At 41.5% G+C, this 25,848-nt stretch overlaps 1 protein-coding gene across 2 annotated transcripts; it reads right to left on the reverse strand.

Annotated features, from left to right (window-relative positions):
* Nucleotides 1-3,510: 3,510 nt before the first annotated feature.
* EAF1 (ELL associated factor 1) lies at nucleotides 3,511-25,848 on the reverse strand. Of its 2 annotated transcripts, XM_052696720.1 has the most exons (6): nucleotides 25,732-25,848; nucleotides 22,390-22,484; nucleotides 19,684-19,820; nucleotides 16,686-16,852; nucleotides 8,538-8,768; nucleotides 3,511-6,896 (listed from the first exon to the last, which is right to left on the reverse strand). In XM_052696720.1, exons 1-6 carry the CDS (start codon nucleotides 25,829-25,831, stop codon nucleotides 6,850-6,852), a joined length of 777 nt encoding a protein of 258 aa, XP_052552680.1. In that variant the 5' UTR covers nucleotides 25,832-25,848; the 3' UTR covers nucleotides 3,511-6,849. The 2 variants fall into 2 exon arrangements, with proteins under 2 accessions (XP_052552680.1, XP_052552679.1); XM_052696719.1 differs by lacking the exons at nucleotides 3,511-6,896; nucleotides 8,538-8,768 and adding an exon at nucleotides 15,628-16,211.

Genomic DNA, 25,848 nt, shown 5'->3' on the forward strand with positions numbered 1-25,848 from the left:
GCTCCTCACAGGGAGTGGAGGGGCAGCGCTGAGCTCTGCTCTGTGTGACAGCGACCAGACACAAGAGAATGGAGCTGTGCCAGGAGAGGGGCAGCTGGGGGTGAGGGACAGGGTCTGTGCCAGAGTGTGGTGGGCATGGAACAGCCTGCCCAGGGCTGTGGGCACGGCACTGAGTGCCAGAGCTCAGGGAGCATTTGGACAGTGCTCTCAGACATTGGGTTTGGGTTTTGGATGGTGCTGTGTGGAGCCAAGATTGGACTCAATGGTTCAGCTCAGAATATTCTGTGATTCCATGGTTCTAAGGCAGGCACCCCTTAGTAAAGGTATCTGTTTTCCCATGTAATGCAGCCAGAGCTGCTGAAAGCACAAAGCATCCAGCATTTATCTGCAATCCCTGCAAATGGCAAGCCCTAGGCTAATGTCAGACATGTGAGGTCAGGATGGGGTGAGAAAATATGTGTCCGGCCTGGTTGTAGCTCTGCCTCTGGATCCTTCCTTTGGATTTGGTGCAGTCACTTTACATCTCACATAACAGTCAGATGGAGATTCATGTGCATTCCACAGGAATGTTGTTCATGCTTTAACATTTGTGAAAATAGGAGTTTCTCAGCTATTTAATCATGTGTTATTATTCAGCATGATTCATCTACTAATACCATGGCTATAAAGTTTAATGTTGTGCTCCTGGGATCCAGCAGCATTTTTTAATGTGCTTCTTCTCCTGGTATTTTCACAGAGGGGCTGGCTCAGTGTTAGAGAGCACTTACACAGTGAATGCCCCAGCCATCTCCACTCACTGTGCTCTGGTTTGCATCACGGAAAGGGCTCACAGAGTGGATTCCTCTCGTATGAAAGGCACATGGTGTGAACAGTGCAAACTCAGCAGCCTCCTGCATTATGGACCCATTTCCAGGCTGTACTGCTCACCAGCACAGGCACAGCTGTAGCGTATTTACTGCACCGTAGAGTCTCCTGATGGCATTTGGAAAGTGAGTGGATGGGCTGGATTCATTAACTGCAAAACCCAGTCTCTTGACTAGCTAATATCTAATTAAAGACTTCATTTTCTTGACACCTGCCTTTTTATGATGCTGCCTTCAGCCTCAGTAGCACAGAAAGAAACTGGGTGCTGTTCCCAGTGTATAAAGCACTTTAAACTTTATCCCAGCCATGTCCCAAGTGCAGCCTGGCCCAGCCCACCCTGCAGCTGCCCCTTGCCATCATGGCAGTGGCTCACCCAACAACAACTACACAGCAGTGTGCTATTAACACTGTGCTGACTGAAACCAAGACACAAGTAGAATTATTATACTTCTTTTATCTGTTGTAATTTCCATGGAAATAAATAGGAGGCATTACTTTTGGAGAACCCTACGTATATTCGGCCCAAAAGAATTCCTCCTCACTCAGTGCAGTGCAGGCAAGCCAGCAGGTTGGACAGCCATGCTTTTGCATTAACCTGAAGAAACTAATGTGCAGTAAACCAGGGTTACTATAGGACTCTTTCTGGAAGTAAATGCTCTGGAGGCCAGGTTCAATCAGTATCCTCCAGTGGGATGTGGGGATCTCCTTTGTCTTAAGGCCACGACTGAACACGAGCTTGGTTGTTTTTGTCAAGGGTTATAAAGGGTGGCAGTAGGAAAATGCTAAGGAGGGGTCGTAGCTGTGGAAGAAAAAGCCAACAACCCCCCAAGTTACAAAGGGGTCTTGGTAGAGTTCAGAGGTTGGCTGTGGTTGTGTGGAAGTGAAAAATTGCTTCTTATTTACAACGTGCAGGGAAAGCTTTCCTACAGATCAGGCCATGCAAAACTGTGCCTCATATAGGGTGGTTTGCACATGGATGCCCATGGAAAGAACTGTTTTCACAAAAGTTCAAGAGAATTAAAATCACAGAGGGAATGGTGAGGATTCAAAAATGCATGCAAATTAATCTTCTGAATGGAAATGCTACTCAAGAGAAACAGAGAGAGATGTCCAAGAGTTCCCAAATGAATCAGGAGCCCGTGCTTCTCTGAGTGTCAACATTTTCCTAACCTGCTCTCTTCAGATGACACCCGTGGACTCACAAATGGAGCCTGAGGCCAGAAGATCCAGGCTTCTCAGAGCTAATCCCAAAGCTGATACCACGCGTAAGACCCTTCTCCTGCTGGCAGGCTGCAACAGTCAGTTGCAAATGTATTTGCTCTAGGTTGTCAGTACGGTCTCCTTGGAAGTCAGACATGGTTACTTTTGAAAATATGGCACATCTGTGACTTAGAAAGCCAGTTTTCAGCAGTTGTTTAGAAAGTTTCAAGTGTTGTTAAAGTAGCTGGAATCACAGCCTTGTTTATACAAAAGAAAATCTGAACATTTCTAACCCCCACACTAAACTGGAAGAGTGCATCTTTTTTGCTGTGTTTAAGGAAGCTTCAACCATTGCCCTTGGTGGTTATGGTACAGCAATGCACTGATTTGGCAGTACTTTGGCCAAAGACTTTAAGTGCAAAAAGTACAGTCCACCGGGTGCATTTTGCTGTATGACACCAGAAGATGTACCAGAATTTACAGATTTGATGAGATTTCAAGCCAAATATACAGGATTCCTGCCAAGAAATCCCTAATTTGTCTGATTTATTTAGTCAGCAATGGTTTTAAAACACACGGTCCAACTGCAATCCAACAGCACACAGAAAAAAAGAAGTCAGCCTTGTTCTGGCCCCTGCTCCCACCCACAAAAGGCCAAAATGTCACGTGTGGGCACACAAAACCCACTGGCAGTACTAAATGAAACAGCAGCATCAACTGTCTCACCAAAACTCTTGGTCACATCCCTTTAGCAAGACGTTTTTAAGTGGCCTCCAATATTTATGGTGAATTTTACTTATAATAGTGATGCTAAATGCATGCAGCTAGCGCAGGCCAAGGCTCAGTGAGAGAACACCCTCACAGTAGTAGTAGGAGCTCAAGGGCCTTTCCCCTCACATGGAATCAATAGTATTGGATGGTCCTTAAAGACCACCTAGTCCAGCTGAACAGGGACACCTACAGCCCCACCAGGTGCTCAGAGCCCATCAGACCGACCTTGGGTGTCTCCAGGAACGGGGCACCCACCTCCTCTCTGGGCAACCCGTGCCAGTGCACCATCAGCCTCACTGTAGAAAGCTGCCTCCTGATGTCTGCCCTTCTCATAGAAGCCAGAGCTGGGTTCAGTCAGCTTATCTCCTCAGGACAGGATTTGGCTGTACAAAGTACGCTGACATTCAACCACTTCAGATTTACTCGTTTGTCCCAATGATTCCCCAGCATCTCAGCTTTTGTTCCGACACTACTTTTATTTTCCTTTCCTACCTACGGACTGCGGATACAAGGGTAATAAAAACCTCTGAACAACCAAGAGAATTTAACACATCACCACTCATTGTTATCTGAGAAAATCAGGCGATTACTGATAATAAGTACTCTCCATTACATGCAATTCCAGGCTTCATTTCTCTTAGTTTGCAAATTAAAAAATAAAGAAATACATGCATGGATTGTTGAACTTCATTTTTATTCACGTAAATAGACTTTGAAGGAGGAAAGAAGACTATAAAGCTTTGCCCAGCAAACTGATTTTATACATAACCACAAGCAGGCACATGGCTAGTCTGTAAAAATGCAAATTGTGAAGATCAGTCTCGGCACAATGCCTCAAAATTGGAGCATCACCCCTCTGAGTTATTCTGAGCAACGCTCAAGAATGCTATGATTCCCCTATTAGTTCTTCTCAACAAGCCAATCTTTTATATTTGCATTAAAGAAATGAAAAAGTAACCGTATGGATTCAAGGAGATTGTCATAAATTACAATTTAAATCATTATTGACTATCAGTACTAAAACAATTCTAGTTAAGGGAAAAGTCATGAGCAAGCCCTGTTTGCTGGTGAAGTCTTAAGGCAAGTCAAAGCACTGCAGTGGTGGAAGACACTGAACGGAAGAAACCATCAGAGACTAATGCTGACCTCACCAAAGGCAGTGGGCAGCTCTCCCATGAACGTGAAGAAGTGTTTACTTTGATTCAATTCATTCTGATAATTGCATTCCATACGCATTGTTTTTTCGCATCGAAACTAATTGTCATATAAAAGTGTTTACGAGTAAAAAATTAGCCTAAGGTGCTAAGACCTGCTAGTGCTAAGATAGAACCATCTGGAACACTTTGCTCCATTAAGAGGTTTCATCAGAAAGTATTTTAGCCCATTTATTTCTCTAGCCTGTTAAATATATCCCCAGTCAACTAACTCAAAGAGTTCTAAATAACTGCTTTTCTGCAAGTTACTTCAATTCCCATTTCCATCCGAACAGAACTTGCTGCAAATCACCAACAACAGAGAAGTAACATTCAGGGCTCCTCAGCATACAAGACTTCAAACTTTGGGAGCCCCATCAAAACATCAGGCTGGCAATAGCTTTAACACTGACGTTCATTGAAGGACACATAACGAGGGGACGGCTGGCTTCTCTGCTCTACGAGCTGCCCACCAATGTTTCCACAGGGCTGACCTCCATCAGACACACCACGTACCTGTGGGCAGGGTATGTTCTAGAAAGCTTCTCAGGGAGGAGATGCCTGGAGCCACTTGTGATAGCGGGAGGGAGGGGACAGGCCGCTCCCACACAGGCACGGACTGCCCTACAGCCATGACCAAGCTGTGGGCCGCCATGTTTCTCGCCAGCCCAATGGGAGCCGTTCGTCGCAGCCTGGGAGCTGAAATGCTCACAAGCTGCAATCCTGACACAACACACCTCCAGGGGACACAAAGGGTGGCTGAAATGTAGCAGCGATCGGCATCTGTATGGAAATATGCTGCTGTGGTTGGAGGGGAGGAAATGGGAGGCAACCATAAACCATGACCTTGAGTACAAACACAAAGCAAGGCAGAAACTGACTGCGAACAAAGCTTTCCTGCTTGCTGATTTAAACCACAGTTGAAGTGGTGATTCAAATCAGAGCAGCCCGCTGTTGTCTTATCCTCTTAAGTTCCACGTATTTTATTCATACATAATTAGTAAACTTCCTATGACGTGTCCTGGATTTTAGAGTGTATGTGCAGCCAATGAATGAGGCAAAGAAAACGTCTCACTGCTGCTTTTCTTTTAAGCACAAGCAGTAATACTGTGAGCACATTTACTCACAGAAGAAGAATAGGAGAAAAAACAAAAACAAAAACCCCAAACAAATCACATCAGCTGTGGCTTTACATCAAGTATATTTCATAATTGTATGTTAAAATATGTACCCACATCATAAAACACTTTAAAAAAAACAATTATTTTTAAACGTTATGTACAGTAATGCAAAAATATGCCTAAATATGTATCGAATGCAAAAAAATAAACCATTTAATAAAATCTCCCTTCCAATGACACCCTGCTCTTCGATACCTTAAAAAAAAAGGAAAGAGCTCGGTAAACAAACAGGAGTTACAACACAAACTATCAGACAAAAGCAGTGCAAAGCAGACATTAAAGAATGGAGAGGCATCCAATCCAGTTTAATTCCAACTGGATTACACCACAACTGCAGTGTCACTCAGCCTACATCACTTGAATTTGGGGTTTAAAAAGTTAGCCTTGTGCTCAAGATTAAGAGGCTGCCCTGGAACTCATTGCCATCAGAGCAAGAAGTTAATGATAATCCAGCTGAGCACCCTTTAAGCCCCCTTAAACAGGGGTGAATTTCATGGTAAGCAAACATTTCTTGCTTTGTGTAATTCTGCCAAGCACGGAGATCACATCCAACAAATAGTATGGACTAAAGTCTACCTGGAAGCTGTGGTGGGAGAAAGGCTCGTGCTGTTTCACAGTTGCTTCGTCGTCTCCTCTTTCTGCATCCTTTAGGAAACTGCAAACAAGGCTCTGGGTCTTACTATTTCAGCAAGTCCATTATCTCCTATTTGTGACACTGCAATTTCATTGGCAATCATGCTCCTACGTATTTCTAGGACTAAATGTCTGACTTAAATTAGGTGCTTTATTTGCATGAGAAAATGCTGATCTGGATCTTACTTGGATGTGCTCAGGTGACTGACGTATATCCTATATCATGCTAGAGTAGCTGCCCTCAGAGCACAGCTGACCTGTATGTGAAATATAGCTCTTCTTTGTAAAAGCAATCTGAAGAGGTTTCAGTATTGCTCCCTATGTGAGAGGTGGCAGGAAGCTCCATTTAAAGACCTGCTTATAAGGCACTGGTGCAGCAAGGTTTGTGACAAACATGGTTTTATGATTTATCCTTTCCAACTATTGAAAAGTATGTCCTTTAAATCAATCATAAATAGCAATAAAAACACATTAGAAAAGTCCCAAATCAAATAAATCAACTTAGTGTTGATGCTTAATTTATAACAGTCCCACTTCAGTGCACACTCTAGGTTCTGCATGGTTGTTGTTGTTTTTTTTTAACTCATTGTTGGCACGCACTCACCCTATATTACAAAAGCCCCCCAACAAAGACACAATGGGCTGAATATCTTCCACTATGGACTGAGTATCTCCTACAAATAAGAAATTTTCGGATGACATGATGAAGTTACATGTTAAGCTTACAAATAATGAACAGATAAGAACACAGGGGCATATACTGGCTTCCCCACTGTACACACCTATGTAAAGCTTTTAAAGAATAAGAATATACACAAAATATACACTCAATTTGCAAAGTAAAACAGCCCTCAACATCTGATATTTTACAAAGTTACACATTCCTTCTATTAAAATTCAACATGTGGAAGTATTCCTGTGCCAGATCCTCTTTGTAAGCAATATGATCACTTCAAGGTAATTTAGTTCTTCATGTATATGTAAGAGAAGCAGGAAAAGCTCAGCTTCTAGTCATCACTGTCACTCCCAGATTCACTCAACTGCAAGTCATTTCCTATGGGAAACAAAAACAACAAAACACAAGAAGTGGGTAGGCACATTTAATTGCAATCAAACCAAAGTACAGCCGCATGTACACCACAAGATAAAAATAAGCATTATAACTGAATGCAAACGTCATCTGTGTTTAAGGGAGTTGTTCACCATGCCCAAGAGCATTAAGAACTGCACAGGGCTCATACACACCCTGATCCAGGTCCGACGTAGCCACGTAATCTGCTCCCCAGCGGGAGGACAGCACTCCCTTTGCTAGCAGCTGCAGAAGGCATCCCACAGCATCCACCCACCAAGCTCCTCTATACAGCTCTGGGACAAGGCATTGACGAACTCACTGGCTTTCTTGACCTTATTAAAATAGACTTTGTTGTTTTAAGGCAGAATGGGTAACCAACGTAAGGTCTCCACATGTCAGTAAGCCAGAAATAATGTTAGAGCCATTGCAACTCAAAGCTACTGGCTGAAATCAGCTGATACAGGACATGAAGGTTAAGGAAGGCCAAGGGCAGCCCTCCAAAGAGCAGAGATCCAACACAGGAAGGACTGGAAGTGGATCAAAGCGACAGTCTTAGAGCCTGTCTTGCAGAGCACTTGTAACCTGGGGAAGTGGATGGGGTAAAAGCGTGCAATAATCACGCTTGAGTTCTGGTTACTGAACCCAGCCCTAGGGGTGCTCTTCCAAGATGCTGTCCCAAACACAAGTCCTCTGCAGAGCAGCCCTGCAACAGCTACACCCTGGATTTCTTCATCTCTTTCCCTCTTCTGGGGAAATTTGAGTTACGGTCACCAGTGAATTGAATACTCAATATTAATCAGGGCAGAAATCATTGCACAAAAAAGAGGAGCTGCCTGAACAGCTCCCAAATCCTACATGGGTCAGAGATTTCTGGAGTAACCTCTGCAGTATTGCAGCCCAAAAGAAGCAGGGAAGAAGCAGCTCACCAACAGAAACAGGGACATGGAAGGAATCCTGCTGACTTTGCTGAACTTTGGATTTCACCCAAGTGTTACCTCAGGCATTCGCTACTGTCAGGAACACTGTCTGCCTTTGCCAGTTTACCAGCAAGCCTTTTCAGTATCATCTGTATAATACCTAAACTTGTCCTGAAGCTGGAAACCCTACATTTATCTGCATTTGAACTCTACCAGTTCCCTTTTTGTGGATTGCAAGAGATGTACTCAAACATGCCTCAGGAGAAATTTAAAATAAATTATGATAAATAAGTTATGGTTTCTTATAAATGCAGTATTTTAAGTCCACTGAACCTGATCCAGCGTAAAGCCTAATCCGTGTTTTCACATTACAGTAATTCTTACCCTCCAGTGCACCATGTCCACCTGCACTAATGTTCTGCTGTTCACTCTTTCTACTTGGAGGCCTGAATCGAGACTCAACATGGTCAACAGGGGTCACTATGCCGATGCCCACAGGTTTCAGACCAGACTGAAGCAATCTCCACAGCTTCAGATACGTCTCAGCCTTCTTTTACAAAAAAACAAAACACCTGTCCACATACTTCAGCCACTGCACCTCTTTGGGATTACTGTTGAGCAAACTGTACTTCATGGAGCTAGCTTAACATGCTAGATAAGTGTCTCAAGCAGCTTTCCAGAGTAATAAGACAGAAGCTTTACTTACGGAGCGTGCTCATGAGCTGATTGCTTCCTTGTGGCCTGCTGGTGCCGTTAGCAACAGCATTCCTATTGTTATACTGCTGGTGAGGTGGCTGGGAAGGGGAAACATGTGCTAGCTCTTCCCCCTCACTGCTGGAGCTTTCATCTTCGCTTCCAGATGAGCTTTCTGAGTCCGATGAGCTGCTTCCACTGCTGCTACTCATCTGCTCAATAATTTCAACCTCCGCTCTCAGCTCTGAAATAAAAGGACACTGGTCTGGTTGGAACCACGAATAAGCCTCATGGAATTTGGGAAAAGAATACGAAAATGCAATAGTTTAGTCAAGTACAATTTATAACATCAAAACAGCTCATATGAAAAAGAGAGAGTCAGGAAAGAAGAAACAAAGCATCCCAACATTTTTTCAACCCAGTTGTTGCAGCTGAATCAGAATAACAGCAAAGTTTAGTGCCACAAAACCTTCATTTCTGTTATTATTACTTATAAACTTTACACTTACGAAAACACTTCCTGCTTCGTTATTTTCCCACAAGATTTTATGCTTTAAATACAAACTAAACACATTTTCTCAATGAGCCTTACAGGCCAAAAGCCAGCCCTTTTTCTTTTTTTTTTTCTTTTAAAGCATTTAAACGTGCAGGATTCCAAATTCTGGTAGAAGTCAGTGACATTTAGGCTTCTGGTAAATGCAAAGAGAGAGAGAAAGCATAGGCATATGACCACAACAGAAGCTGCTTTGACTTAAGAGTGTATGAAACTGCTCCAGCACAAAGTCACACAGCTCATTTTAAAGAAACTCAGGAAACAGATAAATGACATCAGGTAACTTAGCAGTGGGACAGGCAAGAACAGATGAGAACCTTCACACACTGGAGAGTAGTGACAGTGGTGCCGTAGAGCTAATGAGTAGCCATGGAAAATGGACTGCTCTGAAACTGGGAAGTTATTCAAGTCAGTCACACCTCACTTTATGGTTACCAGCATAAAGAAATAGTGGAATAGCATGACAGCCTCATCAGCAAAAGCTGGTGCTGGCTGAACAACCGGTTACTATGCAGACCTTAAGGTAAGTCACAAACCATTCCACGTTGTTAAATTTGTTGTAATTACAAACCCTGTTAGAGGAATATTTTTTTTCCTGTATCTATGCACAAAGCTGAATATCTAACTACTTACTTCATGTAGGAAGGTTTCCAGGAAGGAACAATATTCACACGTTATTCAAAGTATAAGGAACCATCAAAATTTAGGCTCTCATTGTGCTAGCAGTTCTACACCCACAAGGTAAGAACTCAGTGCTTGTCCTGGACAACTTAAGGGCTAAAGAAAAAAGGATGAAAGAAGAGACAACATAAACACAATTGTGCCTACCCAACAAATGGAGAACTGACACTAGGAGTAATTTACCTTAGATCAGTCTTGAAAGTTACTCAGACTGAGATGAAGCACAACTCCTGAGCTAGGGACATCTTCTGATATGGCATAGCCAGAGCATACAAAGCGAGTCCCTCCTTCATGTAAAAATGGCACAGCTTTAATTCTTACTGTCTTCAGACCACGCACAAGTAAATGCGAACAACTGGAACTCTTCTGTTTTTTAATAAGATCAGTTTTCCTTGGGCTGCTTAACACTTCAGTGTAACAGCTAAGTTTTCAGCCTCCACATAATTTGCTGGCAGGAGTTCCCCTAGCTCAGCAGGTATTGCTTTCAGAAATTAACTTTTCCGTTGCCTGTTCTGAAGCTGCTACTTTTCAATTTCAAAGTTCAGAGCTCAATTTCAAGTGCTATAGTTATATTGAATTAGAGACAAGGAAGGCATATTGAAAGAGAACAACTGTATTACTAACTCCAGCTGGGTATTTAGTGATAATGGGGTTGTTCCTCAAGTCTACTTCCTGAAGTGAGATCCCCGACTAGATCAACTGTGGGTTTTGTGCTTTATTAGTATGCCAGGCAAAATTTACCTTTTCATCATTAAGACGTAGCATGAGAGACCATTGGAAGTGGGGGGAAAAATATGCAATTAGGCCAACAGAAGCTGTTATTTTGTACTGTAATGACTTTCTCAGTCCTTCCCAACAGAGTCTTACAAGCTTTACAAATCCATTTCATGGCTGGAATCTGCTACATGTAAAAATTAGTGCTGTTAAGTCGGTGTTCTTACCTACCCTTATTTAATATTTCAAATGATAAATGTTCTCTGTGTTCAAGGCTAAGAAAGACATAGGGGAGAAGTAAACAGGAATAAAAGCACTTTCCCTTTAAATATTTTTTTCCTAGCTTCACAATATGAAATTTCCGCATACTTTTAATAAGGATAAGAATCATTAGCTGTAAGTTACAGTGTTGCTAACACTTTGCTAGAATATTCTGGATTGTAGCAAGCACAACCACATACAGACTGCAGTCCACAAAGCAAGAAGATTCAATAAATAGGTCTGTAGAAAGATGAGTGAGAATTACAGTACTTACTGAGGTAGAGCCTACGGTCAAAAAGGAGTGTCTTGGTATGTAGAACTGGAAAGAACATACTAATCCAGAAAGCAGCTTACAAAACAGTGGGAAAATAAGAATCAGAAAAGGATGGTGAAGCAATCCAAGAGAAATGGGTGTTGAAAGGGAAAGGATGCAATAGGAAGTGCTCTCCAGAGACTAAAGAAGGAAAACAAAAAGTCTTAGCAAGGAGTTTGAACTCAGTGTGGTAGGTGAGGGGAGAAATGAAGGAGGGAAATGATGCAAGCTGGTGGTTGGGAAAATAAAATTAACCTAGCTAACACAGAGATGAGTAGCAGCACTGGGGGGTTTCTGCTGGGAAGGAAGAGACCTGGAAAAACCCATATGAGAGCTTTGGATACAAGGAGGGAAAGGGATGTCATCTTGGCTGAAGCGGTAAGGTAAAGTACACACACAGATAAATCATAACACCACCAACACCATGAAGGGCAAGGACTGCAAAGGTACGTGTGTTATCAGTGACAGTGGTTAAGGATGGAAACTCAGCTCAACGCCATTTTCTAATCAACATTTGCCTCAGAGAGGCTGTTCTACTTCCTTCCAGGTGCCTTGTCTCTTAGCTCCTTGAGTCTAGAATTCTAAATGTCTTTTCTCTGGGAAGATGAGAAAAAAAGTCATTGTTTACACTAACGTGGCTGAGCCAACGATGACCCCAAAATCTCGCAGGAAAAAATGGCCTGCTTTAAAAATGTCAGAGTCTGCATTTTTCAATTTGCCTGTCATGCTTAGTGCAGTTACAGGTATGGAAGCCTCAGCTAAATGCTTCCTTGCAATGCCTCCACTTGAAATAGCTATGCGTGTACATACCTGTACCTATAAACTAAGCTGAGCAATGAAAAAAAATCAGACCTTTCCTAGACCACTTTTTGCTCCTCAAGATCAAGCTCCTCATGCTGATGAGCCTTTAAAGCTTAAAAGATGACAAGAGTCAGGATGTGCAGCAGCTAGCTTTAAGAAAGCTTTTCACACAGTGTACTTTTGAACATTTGCCTTAATTGAATCTACATCATCTGAAAAGGCTGAGATTGCCAGGGGAATCTTTTGCATCTGGAATGTTACAGCTGTAGGTTTACTTTCAGAAAAAGAAAATGGCTTACTGTTTTATACTGACAGTCCATGCAGTTTTTAAAAGTAAAAAAAATAATAATTCAACAGCCTTTCTCAGCAGGGCTCTTTTCTGTGTGTATTTTATACCAAAGGCCCTAATCTCTTCCAGTAATTGTGGCTAAGGGTTCTTGCCTCTTCATTCAAAACAAATAGGCCACGCAGGATTTTTAACTAAAGCCCTAACCTTGGGCTGCAAGACTACCACAGGCTTTTGGAAATAATGTCACTCAGCATTAGGGAGAATAAGGCTGTATGTTCATAGCAGAATACTTGCTGTTAATAATGGTATGCAAGCTGGAGAGAAATCAACTTGATTTTGGCATTTTGAATATGCAGAGATGGCAGCTAGAAGAGGCAGTACTTCACAGTGAAGTGCAACAATTTTGGTGGAGAAGTCCTTGAGAGACAAATACTGTTCTGTGGCATAATACTTACAAGACTACAGCTGCCTTTTAAATAAATAATACCTGCTCAGATTCTTAAGCATTGAATCTATAGTTTCCAAACCAGATATACGTTTATGTGGTTCTTTCGTTAATGCGTGCTTTAATTATGTCAATATTAATTAAAGCATCTCTGCCATGGTCAAATACGTCTCATGAATGCCAGTAATCTCATGTACACAAATGGCTATCATGTTGCACTTTTGCAAATGTTCACTGCTTAATGATTTTTGATCATAAGTAGCCACGTATTCAAAAGAATAAGCTCTTACCCTCACTGTTCCTCCTTTCATGCAGGAGGACAAGATAAAAGCTTGCACAGCAAAAGACTCTTCTAGTGCAGGACCCTACAGCCTCCCAAAGGCCTCTCTGCCTGCACAAAGGACTGGTTTAACTGCCATGTGTTCTGCCTCTGTCCTCAAGCACTGCTATTTGGACAGCTGCAAAAAAGGATGGATGCAAGGACTGACTGACCTGGAAGTCATCTGGAAGTCACCTGGAAGTCAGCTCATTCTTATGGGGAGTTGAAAGAACGCACAGCTGAGGGTAGTGGAGGTAAGCAAAAACCTACAGTGGGCTTGGCTTAAAACTACTGTTAAACATCACAAGGGCTGTGTCTTACCACACCCTTGAATAGGGCATACTGGGAGCAGGGAGAGTCATAGTGCCACAGCAATGTTTTCAATGACCTCCTGTGAGGATTTTAAGTTCTGTGCTATGTCCATTAGAGAAGAAGCATAGAATTTCATCTTTACGTTTGTTGTTTCATACACCAGAGTTAATTCAACCACAGGAAAAGCCACTGCTTGAACGGAAAGATCACAATCTTTTCACAGCTTAAAAGTCTTTAACCATAAAGATACACATCAAAGGACTGGAGACTATCTTACAGCTTCTGCATTTAAGTTCTCTTAATTGTTTTTGTTATACAATGGTGCCACTTTAGCCCTACCTTTGCCAAGTACTTTCTCATTAGTAGATGGTTTAGTAATGCTGATGCTCTACATCAGGTGCGTCCAACCCACAGGCTGCACACAACCTGGGGCAGCCAGTAACGAGCCCCCATAAGATTGTAAACTTCTAATGTTTTTCTTTGATTTTTAGAGATACTTCTCATGAGTCGATTGCACGAGGCTCAAACACAAACTGAGCAGGGAATAGTGGAACAGTGCAGAGGGCAGAGGGCAGGGCTGACTGCCTTTTGCACCACCACACACACGGGTGAACTGAAACCTGCATGTGTTGCACATGACACGTGTCGTGCTGCTTGGCATAATGCAGTCATTGGCCACAACAATGTTTTAACCCACCTACTCCTGTGTGTGCCTGTGAAGACACGTGTTTTATTAAGCAGACATGTAAGTTTTCTTATTTTATTACTGAAGTTGGGCTTGTGTTATTTTGTAAAGTTATTAAATAAGTTAACATGTTCTCTTTGGAAGAAATACCCGCAATACTCATGCAGTGCTGACAAGTTTTGTAATTTTCAACGTTTCAAAAAGTTCACAAAAAGTATGAAACAGTTGGGTGATTTGGTTTTTTTTTGGTGTGGATTTGGCTGCTCATTTTAATGAGTTAGACATGTGTCTTCAAGGTGAAAACCAGCTTATCTGTTCTATGTTTCAAACCACAGTAGCATTCCAAATGAGACTTAAACTATGGCAAGCTCAAGTAATGGCAAATAATTTTATGCATTTTGATATATTGGCTAAACACAGTCCTGAGAACACTGAAAAATATGCAGCTGTGCTTTCTGTTTTGATAAAAGTTTGAAAATAGGTTTCAAGATTGCAAAAAAAAAAAAAACCAAACACCTTTGTGTGTTTGTGTGTATTTGTGACTCCATTTCCAACCAACAGAATTATATAACTGGTGAATTTTCAAATTAAATGCATAGAATTACAATCAGACATTCAACTTGAAGACAAAATTTGATCATGTCTCTTTTCTAAACCTTCATAAGCTCTATCTGATCAGAGAGAAATACCCCTTGCTTCACAGTCACACCTTGTTCACATCATTGCTTTTTGGCTGTATGTACATTTGTGAACAAATATTTTCAAGGGTGAAGCACAGGAAGAGTAAAATTAGATAAAAAAAATCTGTGATGGACACATGGAGAACTCACTGAGAATTGCAACCACTGTCATCAAACCAGACACTGATGCATTAGTTTCACACCACGAAGGTAGTTTTATAAAATCCACTAGTTTTATGTTTCTGTTGCCCTTTTTAGTTTTAATACAAATATATAAAAATAAAATAAGTTTTTCACTTATATAATATTAACTATGTTATATGTGTATTTTATATGCAGCCCAAGACAATTCCTCTTCATGCAATGTGGCCCAGGCAAACTGAAAGGTTGGACAGGCATGCTCTAGATAATCAATGGTGGAAGTGATAGTAAGTGCTGAAAGGTTGAGAAATGCTTAGAAAAATAGAAAGAGCACATAGTGAAAGCAGAAAGCAAACTGCCCAGGTATTTTCCCTCTTTCTTTTCAGCCTTTAAAGATTCTCTCTATGAAATACCAATTCAACACTCTACTTTTAGTACAAGTCAGGTGTTCTTTAGTTTGATTTTAGAAACCAAACTCAATAGATCATTTGTTTGGAGGTACTTTCCAACAGAAGACAATCACGTGGCAAAAAACTCCAAAACTATAACAGTTCTGAATGATGTGACATAATTTTAGACTGCTAGAAAATAGTTTTTGCAGTACAGATGTCACAGCAGACAAATGTAATTGTTCTGCTGTAAAAACATGACCTTTACAAATTGCCATGTATATGCAGAAGAGCACCCCCCCCTATTTTAAGTATCTGATTATACATTATATATAAAGACACTTAAAATTTACAACTGATTCAGTTTTTAAATTGATATATAACCTGATAGCTTTCTCCTTACCTATTACACGGGAAATAAAAATGGCAATGCAGCTAAGGGAACTGTAGCTAACAAACTCTCAGACTTCGATTCTGTCTGCTGACCAGCATCCAGGTATTGAAAATATTACTGCTGTGAAAGAGTGAAACCAGTCAGCACCTATACAGACACACAGACAGCTCAGCTGTAAAAGTGTCACTTAGTGATTATCAAGAACTGAAAAGACAAAAAAAAAGCCCCACTAATAATCAACACAGACTGGGAAATTGACATAGGCTAAGTCTAAAGGCAAAAATAGCTATATGGGATAAGGGAAGAGATCCAAAAAGAAAACACTAGGAGAAAGAACAGCCTTAAAAAGAATGTAATTGTGTCTGGTGCCAGATAAGTAACCTAAGAGAACCAAACAAAAATCACAATTTAAGATCTTCCTCATTCTGACAGTATTAACTGCAGCAAAATAACTCCAGCATGAAAGGAAGGACTTGGGCAAAGAAAGTGAGCCCACAGTGAAACACTGAGACAATACATTGCCTAAGAAGGAGACACAGTTGAGGCAACAGTCCCTTGAAGTGCTTCAAGACACTTGAAGAGCAGGTACAGCACTATATGGCAGGTGTGATAAAAGCTACAGAGGAGCCATGGTATTGGAAGCAGTTGGCTTGTTCTCTCCTTCATCCTTCCCCTACTAGCACTGCTTGACATGGCACAGACTCCAGTTCCTGTAATGAGGACACAGTCACTGAGCCTTCCTGCTAAATGGTTCTGATCTTGCTTTACACAGGGTTAACCCCAAGCTACTTGACTGCCTCACTGCATCTTGGATCAGCAGCTGTCGCCGTTGTCTAAAACACCCATTCAGCCCGTCTAGCATTCAGCTGCAGTAACTTCTACCTTCTGAATTCACACTTCTTTTGTTGTCTTTCCATATCAGAGAAATAGTTTGGAAGAAAGAAAGTTATTTACAAGGAGGAAGCTCTCTCATACCAGAAAACACTGCAGTATAAATAGCTATATGCTGGCAGAAGAGAATAGATAATTCACCTTTAAGATGACATATAAGATAACAAACCAATTGTAAAGAACCAGCTTCTAATCCCTGAACATTCTAACACGTTTTAATACATTGTAAGTCAGAGTTTTTATTAAAAAGAAGAAAAACAATCCAAACCCAGAAGTCACACACCGTTCTTTACCTCTCTTAATGTCATCCAGTTGAGGCTCAGGTGAAGGATTATCTTTCAAAGGAGAAGTTTTAGGTCCAGTTGCTGGCTTGGTTGGGGCTCTGAACTGTGGAGGAGGTTGAGATGCTCGGGCAGACTGTTGTTCTATTCGGGCTTGGATCTTACTGCTGCCCTCTGCTCTGAAACAACAATCAGAGACATTGAGCACTACTGTGCATCTGTGTTCAGCTTTCTCAATATCCTTGTGCTAATGCATGATGTGTGACTTCCTTTGAACAGCACTCTATGTTGTTTTATTAAGCTGAGCAGTGAGTGACAGGTTTCTGTATGTAACACATGATTTTGGCAGCAAATATGCCTACTGCAACATCCTTAAAAAATGCATTTTCAAACCCAGGTGAATTTGGCACCACTGAGACACGCAAGCTGAAGAATAATAAAGGTTTTCATTTAGCAATCAATATTTGTAATTTTAGAAAAGCATCAGCAACCACACCAGTTTAAATCGACCATACGAAAAAAAATCATTCATAACAAAATCCTGCTTAACATTACCACAGCAAAATAAATGTTTTTCTCACTTGCAATTGTACATTCTCAAACTGAACTCTCTCAGAGGTCAACCTGACTGGAGCAATCTGTTTTGCTGATAAATACAGCATGAAAGCATTTATTTCTCATTTTTCATTCACTTACTATTATCCCTTAAAAGAAAAAAAAAAGAACAAAAAACCACACAAAAAAACCCCGTTTAATATGTTTCCTTAGTGGGAAATTGTCTACAGGATAATGCCATGCTTAGCTGATCAATCCCAATCAGGTGTTATTTCCTTTTCTGAATCAATGGCGTTATTCAGACTGTAGAACAGTCAATACCCTTGGAAGAAAAAACATACTCAGGTCCCTCTGTGTCACACTACAGTGAGGTTAAAGTATGGAGTGTATTTATCACACAGCAACAAAGCCTTTGGGAATATGTCTCTATGTAGCACAGCATGGAAACAGTTTATGTGTATAAGAGCTCAGTTTTGGTTCAAGAGGGTCGCAGCTCCATAACGTGACACTTTGTGCCTGTAAGCTCTTCCCACACAGAAACAAGTTAAACTAGCCCATATGGAACTTCCTGGGACTTCACCTAAACATCTTCTGGTATCTGACCCACTGCATTTAGCACTAATTAAAGAATGTGTGTGCCACAGTGAATCACCGATGAAGCCACAAAAACTAGGCACAAAGCCACCTCCTCCTTACTGAAATGCAGCCTTTACGTATGACAGCAGTACACTTTACATAGACATTTATGAGACATTCTTACTCAGAGGATAGCGAGGCACAGCTGTCCGAGAAGCTGTGGTGCCCCATCCCTGAAGGTGCTCAAGGCCAGGTTGGACGGGGCCCTGGGCAGCCTGGTCTGATGGCTGGCTGCCCTGCCCACAGCAGGTGGGCTTTAAGGTCCCTTCCAACCCAAACCATTCTATGATTCATGATTCGTTCTATGATTTAGAGTAGAAGTGGAGATCTGGGGACATGCTCACTACCTCATGTGAAAGGTAAAAGCAAAAGACCATTTCCAGTGTTAATTATGCTCTTAGAACTACAGAAGACCATACGTAGACAAAATGCAGTTTCTCCTCTAGGAATGTAATCACGATGTTCACACTAAAAACTCTGCTCCTACACTGTCCACAGGTTGTTAAAATCCAAGCAGCCATGAAAAAAAAAAGCCACTTCTGAGATAGAATACTGAAGGACTTAAAAAAAAAAAAAATTAAAAAAAAATCACCATTCCTCAAAACATAGATCCCCAATTTTTTTTCCCCTGCCTCTGCTTAAGAAAAGCTGAAATGTTTAAACCTTAACAGAGTCAAAACTCAGTGTATCCTAAACAGCATACTGAACACAAGCTCTCCTGGTACTCCTTGGCTCCTTTCCGCCTTAAGCTTCATCTGGAATTATCAGCAGAATTTAAATTGTTGGGAATCTAAATCTCATCTGTAAGCACTCCTATCCAGTGGACAAGACGTCTTGCCTTTGAGTGACACATGGATGAGTTACCATTACTGACACAGAGAAGCATTACAATCCATTTACTTTTAACTCAAGGTGGTTTTTGGCAAACTTCCATCCAATTCCTAATAAGCTGCAACCCACGTTCCTATTACTTGTAGCAGCTAAAAGCTCGACAGCGCAGTGAAGTGTTTTTTTCTTTAAAAAAACATAACATACTTGTAGAATTGTTTAAGATCTGCTTCTTCAGGAAACTGCTTTTAGATCTTAATATCCTGTGTTCCATTGGCTTTGAAAGAACAGAATCCAAAGGTTTCAGGCACTTGCAGAACAGCAAGACTACTAAAAACGTTCCAGCTGTTCACTTTGTAGCATTTGCACAAGTCTGAATATTGGGTCAGAGAGATTTCTGGCCTTGGCAATTCCAGGCAAAACCCCACAACCATTATTTCTTCAGTTTTCTTTCTTTTTTTTTTTTTTTTTTTTTTTTCCCCTTTCAAGTTGAAGCTTTGGACTTTTGCTCCACTCAATGTGCCACTGATCCAATACAGTGATAAGCATTTCTTGCTCCTTAATAGTATGTTATTAAAGTATCATGACTCCCACAGAAGCTGTAGGGAACAAGCCCATAAAGCACAACAATCCTTTTGACAGCCTACTATTTTCATCATCTGTTTCAACTAACCAGAGATTCCTGAAACACATTCCATCTTTCAGCCAGCTTCAAAAACTTCAAATCGTCAGAGATGCTTCACTGCAAACTATAATTATGTCCTTTCAGCGGTGGAAAATTTACGAATTCTTTACTCTTGGATTTATGCTCCCAACAGCTACTTTTGTTTTTTTTAGGCAAGATAATTGGCTGTGTAAAGCTGATAAGGTTTAGTAAGCAAACATTATTCCAAAATAAAAGATAATCGAGTTCAGGTTTGAAAGACACCATCTGAGCAGGAAACTTCAGCAAGAATTCATCCTATTAACTCAGCCCAGTCACCAGCTTTACCTTGTTTTCTTGACTTGAATGTTGCTACTGAGTTTTTCCAGAACATACTCCCCAGTGTCATGATTGATAATAAGCACACAGTCCTTCTGATACGGCCTTTTATTTCCTTTAAAAACAGTCATTGGAGGAGTTGAACCCTGGTATCAAAGAAAGAGCACATTTTTGTTTGGTTACATTTCCCTATCTAAAAGTTTATAAATACTAAGGCAAATGATTGTGTTTCTTCTGACTAGGGGGCTAAGCAGATAATTGTTAGTTCCTACTGAAAATACTCTTTCATGAAAAGGGAAAAATACAGTTAATGCAGTAGAACCAGCTTCCTCATAGCAACATTATGCCTTTCATCATTCTATGTGCCTAAACAGGGATGAAACACCTTCTCCATAGTTGCCATTATTTACATTTGTTTGCTTTCCTGCCGTTAATGTGCATCACAACAGGACATTACAAGACATACTGAAAGAAGTTCTCAGCTACGAGTCCTCAGATTTCACTGTAATACACACCTAGCTATTCAATACAAGAGAAATGTTACAAATGTTTATTCATATACATCTTTGCACATTAATGGCAGGAAAGCAAACAAAATCAGGAATAAATTTTATTCCGAGTAGCAAAGCAAATCAATCAAATGTTATCAATTCAGAATGAAATTCCTGTTCCCAACATTGCTAATAAATAGAATATGCTTCCATCTAAAATGGCTTCTGAACATTAAGGGCGAGAAAGGAGAATTTCCAACAAAGATACTGTAAGATGTACAGGTACAATTCAGAAAACATCAAAGTCTCATGACAGTCTTATCTTCAAAGGCCTTTTACATTTTTATCACTCCTACATTTAAGCGAGGAAAATAACATTTAAGGGAATAAAAAGCAAGTTGAAAGTCAAAGCCTGTTCCCTGTTGATAAATAAATCAGGAAACAAAGAACAAATTTAACAAAAGCTGATCAAAGTTTGTTGCCCACCACTCTATGAACCAGGGATCTCTAAGCTCACAAAAGACTCTAATTTGGGCTGAAAAATGAGCAGAGATTTAAGCCCTACCTAAGTAATCCCTAACACAGGGTTTCCAGATCCTGCTGATTACAGCACAGAAGAAGATAGATGAAGCAGGTAAAATAACCAGAGCTGTTTGCTAAACTCTCATGCTTGAGAACAGAGATTCTTCATTTCTCCAAACATGACTGTTTATCAAACATGAAAGCTGCTAAATCCACAAGTAGAAATAGTGTTTCAAGTTACCCAAGCACTCAAGGGACACGAAACCAACTCCATTGAACAAATCATCAAACAGAGACATCCTCAGGGATCGGGCAATTTCAAAAAACAAGCTAGAATCTGCATCCAGCTGGCATGCATCTCAGAAGCAAAGCAGGAACCAAGAAATTCTGTAAAGTTTGTCAGAGTGAAATGACCTCAGAATTTTTCAGTCCTCTTATTATATTCCATGTTTCTAAGGAGCATAAGCAGTGCTTCTGTGGAACAACAGACACTCAGTGGCTGCAGTTAGGTCCCGTCCCTCTGGAGCACACTGTGAGCTGAAAGCCACTCATAGGAATACAATCAAATTAAACTCATCAGAAGAAAGATTTGGAAAGGGGCATTACAAGCAATGTTGTTCAATACAAAATCTGAATGAACAGCACAGTTGCCAGACAATCAAAAGTAAATACCATGGCTATTAATCACATCGTTGCCTGCTCCCAAACAGCACTACTGCGCTCACCACTTCTATACACAAACGAAAGCAGGCAAACTTCCAAACGTGAGCAAAGCCAGATAAAAGGCAGGAGCGGGGAAGCAGGCTAAAGCCTTATTCACCAGCAGTATTACCACAGTACCAACAGCTACTGATTAAAAATACCAACGTGCTAGAATTAACAGTCCCACAAGAATCTGAGATGTGGCTTCCAAAGTGACTGGTGTTGCCCTGCTATCACCGAACTTATCTGTATCTCTGAATTTTGTTTATTAGCTTGACACGTAGCATTATTTTCAGCTAATAAACAAATCCAGTTCCAGCATGCAAGTGTTTTTGTTTTTTTTTTTTTTTGCTTTGTTTTGGTAAGGCAACCACAGAGCTTTCAACGACAAAACAGCTACATCTATAAACAGTTTTAACACTTGTTTTATTACTGTTTGACCATCAGTCTCATCAAGTAGATATTTATGGCATAATTTAAGGAGGAAGTGGATGGGAAACTACTTCATTGTTGCTCACTAGAAAACTCTCCCCTGTCCCATTGATAAAGCTAGAGGCAGGGTACCATCTGTGCTATCTGTGCATGTAGGAAATAAACAAGGCTACAGGCCCAGCTTCAGCTTCTGAACAGCACATCCTGACTAAACCCACAGTTACTCGCTTCTATTCCTTACATTGTAGCACTAAAAATGGAAGGAAATCAGGTAGAGAGCTTCAGCTAAAAGAAGTTGTGGTCCTTTTATACAAGTAACAGTAAGAAGGAACTAATCAAAAGAACCAACCGAAGCCCTACAAATAAGACTCTTAACACAGACTCAATTGCACGGTCCTCTCCTCGCATAACGTGCTGTAACTCTAGCTGCTCAAACACTGAGCCCACCTCTTCCAACAAGAGTCTGAAGTAAAAGATAACATACAGGGCAGAACAGAATTACATTGCAAATTTGCAATTACATTGCAAATAATGGGGATACATTCAATACCACAGTCAGCATTCTTACCGGAATATGTGGCAAAGTGATTGTTACATCATCTCCTTTACCCACTTGGATCTCGCCTTCACAAGACGTATCAATCGATGCCGGCTTAAAATCATCTAGGGAGGAAAACAATTGTGATTATGACTCTTGGAATCTTCAGAATTTGGAGCTTTTAGAATTCTCCTCGGCAAAAAGGCACCACACATTCATTGTGGCTACAGGAAATGCTAAAATACACAGTGGCTTGCACCAGTGGTGGAACAGTACACCAGTATAACCTTGTTCATATTCACAGCTCCTGCCACCTGATGGTAAAAGATGTAAAATTCTCTTTTAAAAATGGAAGTAAATTACCAGACTGTGTCTGAAAGACCAAAAGCAGGCTCCTCCTGATGTTTGATGTTGCACACAGGTGTAAAACTGTATCAAGCATCCCATAGGAGTATCACGTCCCAGACCCAGGACTCTATGGCTCCTGCCACCTCCAAACCTGAGGACTCCATCTATATCAAAGGCTAATTGAGTGAGACCAGCTCATTTAACCTCACTGATATTTTTGACTACTAACAGACATCTTGCCTTTGCAACACCCACTTGAGAGGACAACTTAGCTCCCATCTATGGGAAAGAAAAGGTGCTGGTGTTATTTCACCAGGCTCCACACAAGGCCAAAACTGCTGTAGATGGAGAATGGAGAGCATAACTGAGGTCAGACACTGCTGCTGCTCTAAACAAAGCCCCACTTTCAATAATTTCTGCCACACTGTATGGAATGCTTTCTCCCCCAAGTAATGCGTTTGTGTTTAGCATATTTATTTGAACTAAGAACATTTTAACTTCAAAGTATTTCCCACTCTGTAATTCTGTCATGCTGATGAGCCATGAAAACCTGTAACATTGTGACAGAGGATTTAGACAAAATGAAATAAGATCAGACAGCTAAGTATTTCTTTTAAACAGGCATCCATACGATTCTAGCATCTCTGGATACAAGAGGTGCAGTTACATTTGCAACCAAGACTTTTAATTACTGCATTAGTTAAGACATCAATATCTTAGAAAAACTAAATTTCAATTGCACTATGAAAAGCACATTTGCCAGGGAAAGAAAACAGCTTGTAATAAATTCTCATTAAGGGGACGTTAATGTCTAATTGAGTTTCACTTTGACAGCACAACAAGCAGAATCAGGCACACTTGACTTAATCCTCATGCCTTAACTGCCAGACCAAATCACATCTTTCATATTCATCTGCGCAATCTATTTCTAGCTATTGTTTCCCACCTACTTTATGTGCAAGCTTGCTAAATAAAACAAAACAGCTGTAGATGAGCTGCAGTCTTTGCCAAAAAGGGATCAAGGGTTTCAATGGCACAGTCACTAAATGAAAAAACACAGCACTATGATGCTCCTTTCTTAGGTATAAGTAAAATATGCTTACTCTAAGCAAACACACAACAAATTGCTTTCATTCAGAAAGCTCATTAGGCATGCATGCTCGGCTAGTTTTGCTGTAGATGGAGTGCACGTATGTCTTTTCAGCTGTAAAACCCAATCCTTTTTCCAAAAGTCAAATATTTTTAGATGCATTTCCAAACCCAGTTTTTCAGTACAGGATTTCATAAACGTCACAGAAAACAATAAAGTATTTTAAGGAGGAAGAGACAAATCCAGCTTGCAAAATCCTCTTACTGCATTTTGCATGAAGAGGATTACAGGGATGATATAATGCTCAGTTCCCAGACAGATCATCAAGATCAACCATTAGGAAAAAGAAAATCAAAAGAGATCTCACTTGAATGTCATCGACTAAAAATACAGCACATTAAAAGCTCTTCTGAAATAAAAAACACACTCTTTCAGTTGTAGCCTGAAGTGCTTTGGCTCTGCAACCCCTGGAGAACTTGATTATGAAAGCACTTTACATTCTAGAAATACACTGCATTGCTATCTGGATACAGCTTGGGTTTAATTCGCCCACTATCAGACGGCATCCTCATTCCTTTGATGGTCGGGCTATTTTAAATCTTTGATTTATAAATGGGGATTTGCTGGTGCAGCAGAGCTGACAAGAAGCATTCAGTGCTATATGTAAACAGCTACATACACCAAACGTATGGTACAGCATTCTTCAACATGGTGGAATTATGCATGATCAGAGGGAGGAACCACGCAAAATTTAAGCAGGCAGAAGCTTTTGTTTGGGGAAATGGCTTTGCTTCAAGCACTGATCATCTTCTTGAGGAACAGCTCAACCTAGAAAGTTGTTCCCTCAGTTCTCGCTCAGACCTCACCAAATTACGCATCACAACCACAGGACTGCACTCCCAGGACTACACATCACGTAGCAAAAACCTCTATTATTAATTGTACCAATTCCTCACCCAATCACAAAGCGACCAAAATACAACTTCAGCATTATTCTCATTTACTGCTGGTGATTAACTACTTATTTTAAGCCCTGGGCCTGTTTACAGAATCACAGAATCCTAGGGGTCAGAAGGGAGCTCTGGAGATGACCAAGCCCCACTCCCTGCTAAAGCAGGTTCCCCACAGTAGGTTGCAAGGATGAAGTAGCAGTTCCCTGGGAATGATTAGGACATGAAATAGCAATTTTTTGCCAACAGAATTCCAGCAGAGGAATGCAGTGAGCTCTTTCCTCTCCAAAACCATCTCCTTAACATGAAACAAAACGCTCCCAATGTTACGTGAGAACAGTTGGAGTGGTCTCTGTCGACTTAATGGCAGATTGTTCCTGTTATTCTAAAACTGTTAATGCTGGAGACCATGCCTCAACACTTCTCTTACTCTTCAGAGTTACCACATATATGGCAACACCGTGTGAGCCTGAGTCACTTCTCCCCCCTTCCCCAGAAAGTGGCTTACTACCTACATTACTAGAGGAGGGGTCGTGGTGCCACGACAGCAACCACCTCCATTCAAACTTTAAATCCAAACTGCGGCTCCTTGAGCCGGGCCCGCGGTGCCATAAGGGAGAAGAATAAAGGAACACACGCAGCAAACCGTCCACTCACGGTGGATCCAAGGAAAACTTCAGACAGCATTCAACCACGCCAGCTTCACCCCCACTGCCTGCCGAGACCCTGGGTGGCACGGGGTGGACGCTGACGGGGGAAACGGGCGCAGAGAGAAGGGAGAAGGACGGGCCGGGGGAGGCACAGCCGCAGTGAGCGAGGGGCGACAGGGGGGAGGGACCCCGGGAGGGCGGCGGGGCATCGCTCTGCCCACAGCCCAGCACAGCCCGGCGGGAAGGGGCCGAAGGCAGGGGGCTCGTCCGCAGGAGGGGCGGGAGGAAAGACGCGGCCAGGCTAAGCGGGAGGAGAAAGGAGGGCGGTGCTCACAGCGGATGGTGTGGAAGAAGGCCTTGGGCCGCCGCTCGAAGCTCTCGCCCAGCTGCAGCAGGTGGTCCTCCTTGTCCAGCGGGTTCGCCGAGCCGTTCATGGCCCCGCACCCGCCCG

This window comes from Tympanuchus pallidicinctus, unplaced genomic scaffold (assembly GCF_026119805.1).
Source record: "Tympanuchus pallidicinctus isolate F22 unplaced genomic scaffold, pur_lepc_1.0 scaffold3, whole genome shotgun sequence".
Classification (NCBI taxonomy): Eukaryota; Metazoa; Chordata; class Aves; order Galliformes; family Phasianidae; genus Tympanuchus; species Tympanuchus pallidicinctus.